Below are 11694 nucleotides of genomic sequence, written 5' to 3' on the forward strand. Positions count from 1 at the left end.
TGATATTTTTTTCTATAGGTTTTATTTTGATTTCAAACAAATTCAAGTAAAGACAAATGCCAGAACCTTAGGGGTTATTTTAATACACTTTTTATTTCTTATTTTAAAAATAAAAATCAATAGTAATTTTTATATAAAATATAAGAATTCTTTCAAATTTACCAAAAGATAATGAATTTTAACAATTAATATATTAAAAAAATTGATGATCTTAAATTTTGAAAGTAACTTTTAAGAATATAAGATGAATATAGAGAAATTACTTTTATTTTAATTTTTTTAAAAATAAGTACTTAGATTATTAATATCTACTTTTTTAAAATTTTAGAGTCATGGGGGCCTTGGGTAGTTGGACCCTATCTATAATATTCTTAATTTTATAAAATAAAAACAAAAATAAAAATCAAATCAAGTATAAGTTTAAAAAAAATCATCTTTTTACAGAATCATTTTTATGATCTAATCCTCAAATAAATAAATAAATTAAAAAAAAAAAAAAAGGAGCTAGTGATGGATGATGTCCCCTTGGTGGGTCCATAAAATGGTATCAGCAGAAACCAGAAGCATATGAACACATGCAGGGTGGTGGACAATCTCCATTGTCTGCTCTTAGGGGCACCTTGGATTCCTCCTAGAAAGAGAGAGAAAATGGTGAGAGAAAGAGTGTTCCTTCATGGGTGGGCTGTAAAACTTTGTCCTCAATCAATTTTTGTACAGACTTTTTCTTATTTATAATTGGGGTTTCTCTTGTTATCTTCTTTGGAAGTTTGTTTCTTTTGTTTTTATTGACTATGTGGGGGGAGGTTAGATGATAGATCCCCTTGAAAACCCAGAAAAGGTTCAGTGAAAATTGAGTTGATAACTTGATCATCAGTCAAAAAAGCAAAACAATCTATGGATTTGTGTGTATAGGAGAAAGTGGCTGATCATGATCAGGCTTGGCAGTAAAACAAGTCAGACCAGAGCCATCATTGAAGCTGTAACTTAGAATTATCAACAGATGTTTGAATCTCTCTCCCTTCCCTCCCCCTCTCTCTCCATCTCTCTCTCTCTCTCTCTCTCTCTCTCTCTCTCATGTATTATGATATATGGATAAAAGGGCTTTTGTTGAGGGACTGCAAGGACACGTGATGCCCATTTGGTGAGGTAGAGCAACCATCATGTTGGGAGACCTTTGTACTTCACTTTTGTATCCTCTTCCCTGGTAATTTAATTTAATTTGTAATAATTTCTTTCAATAACATTTGATATAATGTGTGATGTGGTACTCAAGCTGAAGAAGGGAAGTTCTTAGATACCTATGAACTACCTCATCTGATTTATACGGATGTATTTTAAAGCTTTTGTACAAGTACATCAAAAGCAAATCTTATCCATATGGTCATATGATAAATGGTACCAAAATTAATTTTCATTTAAAAAATATATGGAATTTGGTCATTTATGAGTCTTTGGGTCACAAGCTAAAAATGTGTTGAGTTTTTTTGGTTGGGTGTTCAAGTGTAAATTGTACTAAATCTTGTCACTTATATACTTAGAATTAGTAATTAAAAATTAAAAATTTTACCATAAAAATGGAGAATGGTTTTTTATTTTTTTTTATTTTACGAAATAGAATTTCTTTTATTAATCTCCTTTAAGATTTTGACTAAATACATTTAGTTTCCATTGATCGTAAATTTCATCAAATATCTCTCTTACCCTTTTCAGTTATTATTTTTATTTACTTTCATTTTAATTCAAAATAAGAGAGGCATTTAATAAATTTTCAAACCAATAAAAACTAACTGTATTTAGCTAAAACCTCGAAAAAGATAAATGATATTAACCATTTTTTTTCCCTTTCAATTATAGTACCAAAAGCTTTTGAGGGTAGATTCAACTTGATAATATATCCTTATAGAAAAATAGTAATGAACAATAAAATAAAATCTAATGGAAAATAAAATATTGGTATTGTTTCAAATCTTTGTTTTGACTCATATGAGATATGATTATGCTTTAGTGACAACTAATACGAGGGAATTACTATTTTTACCTCTTTTCTATATTGGTCCTCCCTCTCCTTAAGATTATTTAATATGTCTCCATACCCAAAAAAAAAAAGAAAAAAGTCCTAAATTATGTAAAAAAAAACTAAAAATATAAAATCCATGCCAATATGAAAGCCTAAAAGTCGATCAAAACAAGATTTTAGTTTCATGAAGTAAAAAGGGAAAATTCATTACACGATAAGATAAAAAATAAGAATGATCGAGGAATCAAATGATATTATTCTCCTTTTTTTTTTGAGATTTGAAATATTAGAAGCATGATTATTGCTTTCTTACGGTGTCATCCTCATCCGATGATCATAATTACAAACATGGTAATCAACCTTATTTATAAATATAACAAAAAAATCTTTAAAAATTTTCTCTTCTTTTTTTTTTTTTTGATCCTTTGGAATTTAAGTGAAAATATGAAATTTTAAGACTTTAAAATAATCATGAATGTGTGACCACGTTTTAAATCGCTTTGCAAGTGTGCATGGGGTATAGTCAAGCAATAATGGATTACAAGATGGGCCCAATCTTTTGGTTTCTTAGCCCAATGAAAAGGCCTATCTTTTTGGAGACCCACCAACATATGATTCATTATCAAGTTTCCCTTGATTACTACTCCTTAGTCCACCATCATTTGAATGATTTCCAAATCAATTAAGAAATAATTGAAAGTCAAAAACTTCACTTAGACTTCACCCATTTCCCTTTTAATCAATGTCTCTCAAACCTAACCCTTTTGGTAGGTGGTTCTAAGTCATCCCTCCTAATTGTTTTCTTCTAATTTTATTTTATTTTTTTCCTTTTTTGAAGAGGAAAATGTATATGTCATGTTGAAATTTTCTAAGATATTTCTCGACATTTCTAGGGTTTTAACATCGAGTCATAATGGAATTGAAGACTTTTGGGTAGACACTTTTAGGGTTTTAATACTCAGTCATAAATGGAAAGGGTAGCCTCGAGAGTCAAACTAAGAGAAAAGTAATAGTCATGCTAAATGACAAATAATTCAATAGCGTTCACTTTATAAATTTAGAAATTTCTTCACAAACAAAAAGTTTTAAAAATCATCAAGTCTTGGGTGGATACCAGCCAGCACAGCAGTATAACTCCAAGCATGGCTTCCACATGCATCCGGGCCACAAGAAAAGACCCACCAACATGGGCAACCATTGCAACTATTCAGACATGTGAAACTGGGTGTTGTCACATGGGATTTAATGATGGGGTGAGGAGACCATTTCCCCTTGTGATAGCATTTTGGGTGTTTGAAACTTTGTCCTGATCACAGTTCACAAGTCTTTTCTATGACTTTGGTGTCTCTGCTCTTACTCGTAATAGTAGCTTAGGGAGGTGTTTGATACCAGAAACTAAGCTGAGGATTCTGTTATGAAGAAATGTGCATAGGAAAAAGAAGACAGTTAGGTATCATAAGGAATGGTGATTCAGTGAAGCTTCCTAGAATCCTTTCTCAAGATGCAGGGAGGCAGGATTTCACAAGCTTCTTCTATTCTACTGGGCCTCTCTGAAACCATGCCTATATTGTTATGCCTTTCCTTCAGGCGGAACTTAGCAATGGAGGATTATCTAACCGAGCTCAGTTCTCTTGTCATCAGTTCATCAGCTTTCTAGACCTGCCCCATAAATGGTCCCTGGAGAGCCATGTTTCAGTCAGTGGGACTTGCTCTATAAGAATGTATCCTTGCTTCTAAGGAGGCCATTTTGCTGAGTTCCCCTGAGAGTCGTTCCTAGCTATTCTTTAACTACCCACTTGTCTGGATTTTCAGTAGAGGCCCTTGTTTTGAAGGTCACTTTATATCACCTAGTATCCTTCTTTACCTGAAAGAAAAGGGTCACCTTGTGCCCTTGGACTGATAACCTTATCAGCATATATCTGCTAACCTAGCCTCCTCCATCACTCAGACCAACAAGGGGTGGCTGAGTTTAGTATGGTGATCACCCTCCACATCTAGATAGAATAGGTTAAAGACACCCAACCAAACCCACATTATGAAATTTGGGTCTGAGTCCTAAGATCCAAATTCAACTCCACTGCTGAAACCTAACCAAGCCTATCCAAAACTCAACACAAATGCTAGAACCTAAAAATGATTGGGTTCATTAGCTAGGCTGGAGCCAACCAGCTATTATGGGCACTTCGGTTTTCTGATAAATATGAGAACTACAGTTAGACCATGCATCTCTCCAAACACATAAATGTACTATGCTTCCTTGATTACATTGCCTGGATTAGCCTAAATGATTCTCAGAATTACACCAAGGATGCGAAGCATATGTTACTAACAGTCCTGAATATATATGCTGCATGCATGCATATGTTGCTCAAAGACAAACCTAGATCATTGTAAGTTAACTCAGCCCAAGCATGGATAGTTGAGCTGTGCATGAATTTGGGCTCCAAACGGTTAACCTCTTGGAAATCAAAGCCCACATAAACTCTATAACGACAATATCAGTCTTGATACCACATGAGAATTTGTGAAAGTTTAATGGTAGTTGTTTGAACTCTGAAACCCAGCAAGTAACTTCAAGTCAGTGTACGGATAGGAATAGTGACCAGCAAGGGGTTGAGCACCCAACATTCAATGGTCCTTGCCTGACTTTAATTCACAGGCAGGAGGCTTTAATTCCAAGAAGAACGACTCAACTTATCAGCCTGACTTGACCAATTAATTTTAGCTATTCCACTCATATAATCGTCATATACCTTGCCAAAGAACACTTCATGCATGTTTTTCATAGATGAACCAAACTTAAGATGGTAAAAAACATATGTACTAGCAACACATAGCCATGTACCCATGTTCCATCATTATCGATTTATTTATTTATTGAGATCAAGCAGCTAAAAACCTCTTTAACATAATTATGTAGCTCGTAGATACATACAAGATGCTGTTTGTTGAAAGAAATGTGAGTTAGCATGGGCAACATAATAACTACCCATTTTCCTAGATTTTTTCACTCTTGACATAAAAGGAAAATTGTGATGCTGTGACAAAATTGTATTTGAATTTATATCATTGTAAAAAGGGACAAAATTACACAGAAAACGGAAAGAAGGATGGTTAGAATCAGACATAATTGATAGCAGGAAGAATGCTAATCATCAGATACCAAAGTTGGGGTGTTTGAGCAGATCTCTTTTTGATGGAGTTCCAATAGCCTCTTCTCTGGATTACAAAGACCTGCATCATAAGATTAGTGTTATTATAATACTATGAATAACTTGCCTGTGAGGATTTATAACTAAAGTACATCTTTTCCTGAGCAGAACTAACACTCTAATAGCTTTATTATTTGTTCACTAAGAAAGTATTAGGAAGCCTAAGAACGTAAATTTTATGAGTCTTAACAACATTTGAAACAAAAACGAATCCCACTGTTGCATATTCCTAATATATTTAGGATATTAAAGGCAGGCACCAGTTAAATTTTATGACTAGTTTCTACGGTGACTCTAATTTTTTGCAATGGTTCACTTCTGTTGGAATATGAATTTCATTTGAAGGATAAATATGTACCTGAAAAGGGTATGGCAAAGACTTGAAACAGTACATCACCCATGTGATGTGCAAGAGTTCTTCAACTTTGAGGGCATATGGAGTAATAAACTTGAGCATCAGGTCTCTAGCGTAAAGGGATGTTGATAAAACAAAAAATTAAGTGCTTAAATTTTTAGTGTTTGAATTACAAATGTCAAAATCCTAAATGCCAAATTAAGTGCTCATCATATGAAATTTGAGTGATGAATGTAATTGAACTGTTTGGCCTTTGGCATCATACAGAATCTGAGTGCTGGATTTAACAAAAATGTTTGATAAGTAAATAATAACAATAATAATCAAATCCTAAAACCAATCTATTTTACAAATTTAATCAAGTAGAATTTAATTTTTACTGCATTATCAAACATAATAAATGAGGGAGACCACCTTTTTTCAAATTAGCTTTAAGTATAATCGATCGATAGAAGTAATTTTTGTTATGGGTAAAAAAATTTCTTTGGTTTGTCCTCCCTAATACTTGAACTTGGAACCTCCCACATCCCCACTATAATCCTTTCACTTGAGTCAGGCCTTAAGGGGTGATTTGAAATTACTAAATGGAATTATTCTCTCCACCAATTCATGTCTGTTGTTTATTAAGGCTTGAAGAGATACCAACCTGAACATTTGGGAATATCCCACACAGCAATTGATGATGATGTACACTCTGGTGAACACAGTGCTCGATTATCTTCGTGGTTGACATTCATCGCCAGCATCCATGCCCCAATTGTAACATCCTCATTGCTGAACATCCGGAAACTGAAATATCAAACAAATGGAACATATTATATGCATGTTAAGAGAAAGATTCAAAAAAGGGCACTGTGCGACTATGAGAAGTTTTAATAATTAATCTGTGAAAGCCAAATAAGTGCCCACCGAATTTCTCACAGCATATAGAAGACATTTTCATTGCATAAAAAAAAATGGCAAAGGCATCTTTTCAATATGATAAAATTGTATTGAAATTTGGGGGTTGGGGAGGAGGGGAGTGTGATGTTTAACAGCTCTTCAAAATTAAAACATTAAAGAGCTTAGCAGTCATTTTTCTTTTTCCTTTTGGAATACATCACCTACTTTTGTCCCCATTGGGAATCATACTTCAGACCTCCTACATCCCAACCCAGCCCCTTGCCACTTGAACCAGGCCTCAAGGGTAAGTCAACTTTATTTTCTACCTTGTAATATACCTGAGACCGAGAGGAACTCGTCGCAACTGGGTCAAGGTGACATGGGCATGGGAGAGACAAGAAGTGCTCACTTCTGGTTTGAGAAAAAAGGAAAGAGACTAGAGATTTTTTTTTTGGAGGAATTCCTCTCTCTAATGAGAACACCCTTTATCAGTGAAAATGCAGCATAGTGGTGCAACTCAGCAAGGATCACATAGCTTAGAATGCATTCTCGTCTTATTGTAGTTTCAACAATCTTAAAACACCAGATTACCCTATGAGTGCACATTTTATATGTCCTATGTACTTGGTGCACCGTTTCTTTGGCTCTTGTTTATAAAATCTTATTATTTTTCAATCAAAAATCAGTCCCCATCTTTACAAGACAACCTTTGTATATGGCAGATTTTAATCTTTTTTCAATGTGACCTCCAAAACGACCTGCAGATGATCAGTAACCTTTACATCATAGTAGGTATCAAGGTGCCAACAATTATAAAATTCCATTAAGTTTTTTCAAAGTCAACTAAACAGCAAAATACCAGTAAATCCCAAATTAAATGATGTTACTTCATTGGAGTTAAGCTATGAGAATATAATTTGATAATGGATGTAATAGGAAGTTAAATCAGAAAAACACTTTAAGCTATAATTAATAGATTGAGTTCTCCACTAATTTAAGTCATTGAAAGGATGAACTTGCCTGTTGTTTCTAAGAGCAACCAAGCTTGCAACAACATCAGCAGAAAGAGCATATATTGGACCATAAGCATGGAGAAAATACTCATTCCCAAGCATGTAGGAGAGTGGCTCATACCTGCATCAATTTCATTGACCCGGTTACATCATAAATACATAATTGGCCCTAATTTCCTGCAATCATTAAACATTACATGGTAATAATATATTGCCACTATGGATGGCCTCATTCCTCTAAACAGAAGAAAAACAATGCATATAAACCCCTATGGCTAAATTTGATTGACAATTCCCTATATTTTCACAGTTTCCAACATGATTACAACAGATTAAAACTTTCCTGAGTTGCATACCTATTTTTTCTGTTTTGGTCCTTCAGAGTCTTCAAGTTAGATAAAAAATTTAGTTTAAAAAAAAACTAATTAAAAGTGTACCCTCTCCAATATCTTCTACAGTGTCAAATGACAAAAAAGGAAAAAGAAAACTTTCAAACCTTCTACTAGAAGTATGATTACTTAACTACTTCAGAGCAGAAGTTCTGGATTTGGATCTCATTTTGCTATGGTGTTTCTTTTCAACCATGAGACTGATCATCAGATCATATTTCTGCAGATAAGTCTAGATAGTTACAGTAGATTCTGATTCTTCAAAAGTTTCGGACTTTATAAAGGTTTGCTAGTACTTTATCAACAAATCTGAATGCACAAAATACCATGGATATATACCAATGAAAACATATAGGAAAAGCAGTTTATAATTAGCTCTTCAAGAGGTGAATTACCTACGTATCTGCATGACTGTATCATTCTATAAATGTACCATTAATTTCATATACTCATATATTTGCTTAGATTCTTCAATTTCATGTGTACAATATCTATCAGTAGTTAGTTTCAAACAAGAACATTCACATTTTTCATCCATCCAGAAGTAATTCCATGATTCACTCTTCCTTTTTATTCCTTTCTTTCTTAATAAATTAACATCATCAAGCTAACAAGGCATGTTAATCCAGTCTTTCATCCTTTGTCCAATAGCAGAGATTCATTGGCGTCAAGCAAAGAGAGAACAGTCATAAGCTGAAGCAAGACGTAAAGTCATCACATGAAAATCACAGAAACAAAACACTAAAAAAAAACATCCCAGAACTAACCATTTCAGCTTTGGGTCAGTGAAAACCGGACCCTTCTTCATGCATCCAAGGTAAGTTTGAGAGTGTGAACGCTCTTTTGCCAAGAGCAGTGACAGGCGATCTACAACCAATACAGCAAAACAGGCAAATAATTGCATGAAAATGCAAAAGCAAAGGAAATCCTTAGCACTCGGCATAAGAGCATGGAAAAACTTTGTGATTCTAGTCACCTGGCCTCAAGTATATGTCATCATCAGCTTTAACATAGAACTCAGAGTCAAAAAGTGCATAGGCAGCTTTGAAGAAAGCTAGCCTGCAATAGAGACACCGATCAGTGCACATCTACAAGAACATTGGACACAGAAGACAACTATTTGACAATCACCAGAACTAACGTTTTGTATGGGAGCTTACTGTACTCCTCCTCAATATCTAATAACATGAAATCATCATATTGTGCAACCTCCTTTCTGAGTTCTGCCATCTTTGCTCTATCGTTGGTTCTACCAATAACAAACCTGAATGCCAAACCAGTAGCGTCTTCCAGGCTGCAAGCCATTGTTCCAATTCAAAAGTGACTCAAGAAACAGGAATAGCAAAACAGCACAAACTAGGGGAAGGAATTTTATGTAACAGCAGTCTTTTCAATGTGTATATATGTGCACATGCACAAGTGTACAATGTACTCACAGTTGTAGATCATAAAAACAATGCAATCATAATGAACCATATCCAAACCATTTTTTCCTGCATACAGCAAGTCCAGACCGAAAAATAGCAATGCTAACAGATCCTCCCAATAAACTATGACTAACATATGCCTGTTTGAAATCATTGCCTAAATTTATTCCTCTATATATATAATTCTTGAACATCTAATGGAAATCATTCATCAAAACAGTTAATAACTTCTTCCTGCTATCCCTTTTGAAGTAGGACCTTCCTAACCACCTTGTTTTAGGGTCATCTATTGGAGCATATAGCCCCATACTACTTGACAGCAGAAGATAACTCTTTCCATGAGAGAATTTTCTCCTTTTCTTTTCCCATGATCACCAGTGTTTTTTTTTTTTTTGATAGGTAACCATGATCACCAGTGTTCTGTCACATGTTCCTTGTATCTTTTATAGCATCTTATCCAATGCTAACCTTTTAGTGACAATTTGCTTTGTGAAAATCTTTTATTCACACAACTGCAGCTTCTCAAGCTTCTGGTACTCATGTTACCAGCAATTTCAGATGTCTTCGCCTCATTATTGGACCCTTGCCAGCATTTGTAGCCTCATGTTTGTCCTATAGATCGTTTCTTGGGCATGTCTCAAACAGAGTTTGCCCATTCCCTCATCCTCCTATGCAGCCAAAAACTCACCTTCCCATAACCTTCCTCCCATATTTTGCTGCAAGCTGACCACCCATACCTTTTTTCCTTTCCTGCTACAGCCAGCACATCCCACTTCTTTATCTCCCAGACAAATGCCACCTTTTTCTTCAAGGAATTCCTATCCAGACCTTATCTTTTCCCCATGCACATTGCCCATCTTCTGAATTGGTTCATTTTTCTCTACCCTTTTTACCACATACTTCCTCTCTTATTTTTTCACTCGTCTCTCCATCATATTCAATAAATCTCAGCAATTACACCCTAAACAAAAATTCTCCAACATTAAAAAAGAAAAGGCTGGAAATCTATAAAAGGTATCAACAAAATTAAATATGTATTAGATTATTAAGGAATAATATTTCTAATATCTCAATATACAAACTTATGAAATGTATCTACACAGGCACATGCATCTACATCAGCATTTATATCTAGTGACCAAAATATCAGGACAATATTCACCACATGCTACCAAATACCAATAGGTCCAATGCATTGATAAAATGATCAACATGCTTATTGATATCTTCAAACATTTATCAATATTATGAACGAATTGTTTCTGAGGTAAATCCTTAAAAACCAAAATATATACTAGTGCCTTTGTCCTCCCTTGACACTATAAAGAGTGGACAGCCCATGTATAGTATATATGCCATGCATTCTGCATGAAAACTCTCAGTAACACTACATCTCTTCAAGATTCTCAATATCTCCAGGCCATCGATTCTCAAGGAGTATCAATAATGACAAAAACTAGGGTTTCATTTGGACTAAATACAGACAGAAATCTCAACATTTTGAAAACATTAAATTGAGCGCAAATGCAAATTATCCCAAACAGGTAATCTCAATAACCAACATACGAAATTCGAAATCCAAAAAATAAAAATAAAAAAGACCAGAGAAGAACCAATACCGCTGCAGCCCTTGCCGATCCGCGGGCATCCACGACTTCCTCAGCGACCGCCGCCGCCCGACAGACCCGAACCCAGTCTGAATCCCCACAAACCCCATCACCTTATACCTCTTCCCGCCCCCATCCCCACCACCACCATCACCGGAACCCCCGCCCCCTCCACCGCCACTTTTATCCCAAACCACAGACACCGATCTGACCGGGCCGCCGCCGCCAATGCAACTGTACCCTGAACCTGGACGGAGGAAGGCAAGGATCCCAAAAAGGAACCCGCCGAAGCCGGTGACGAGGCAGAGGAGGATGAAGAACGTGAATTTACTGCGCGAGGGAGGTTGACGGGCATGGAAGAATTTGGGAAAGGAAGGCATGGCTCAAAACCCTAGCAATCTTAGGGTTTCGAGTTGAGAATCTGAGAGATGATGATGGTTCATACTATTTATAATCGAAAGAGAGAGAAAGAGATGAGAGAACAGAAACTGAAACTATGGCTTCTCTCAGAGATCAGAGAGAGGGACAGCTAACCTCCATTGAGTCTCAGCTAAGTTACCGTTTATGTTCGTTATTGTTTTTCTTTTTCTTTTTCTTTTTTTCTCCTTTTATTTCCTATTTTAATATTATAAATTAAATTTTAATACAACTCCATTTGAAAAAACTATTTGTATTATTTCATATATATATATTATATAATAAATAAAATAATATTCAAAATTATTTGTAAATTTTAAATATTTTAATCATAAATATTATTAAACAAATTTCATTTTTTTAATAATAAATACT

At 34.9% G+C, this 11694-nt stretch overlaps 1 protein-coding gene across 2 annotated transcripts; it reads right to left on the minus strand.

The window, feature by feature from the left end:
• Positions 1-4981: 4981 nt before the first annotated feature.
• Positions 4982-11486, minus strand: LOC100265820 (probable beta-1,3-galactosyltransferase 14). Of its 2 annotated transcripts, XM_002283045.4 has the most exons (7): positions 10915-11473; positions 9010-9162; positions 8845-8927; positions 8636-8735; positions 7487-7600; positions 6231-6373; positions 4982-5251 (listed from the first exon to the last, which is right to left on the minus strand). In XM_002283045.4, exons 1-7 carry the CDS (start codon positions 11280-11282, stop codon positions 5166-5168), a joined length of 1047 nt encoding a protein of 348 aa, XP_002283081.1. In that variant the 5' UTR covers positions 11283-11473; the 3' UTR covers positions 4982-5165. The 2 variants fall into 2 exon arrangements, with proteins under 2 accessions (XP_002283081.1, XP_019072415.1); XM_019216870.2 differs by lacking the exon at positions 9010-9162 and having other exon boundaries at positions 10915-11486.
• Positions 11487-11694: the final 208 nt, after the last annotated feature.

This window comes from Vitis vinifera, chromosome 19, assembly GCF_030704535.1.
Source record: "Vitis vinifera cultivar Pinot Noir 40024 chromosome 19, ASM3070453v1".
Classification (NCBI taxonomy): domain Eukaryota; kingdom Viridiplantae; phylum Streptophyta; class Magnoliopsida; order Vitales; family Vitaceae; genus Vitis; species Vitis vinifera.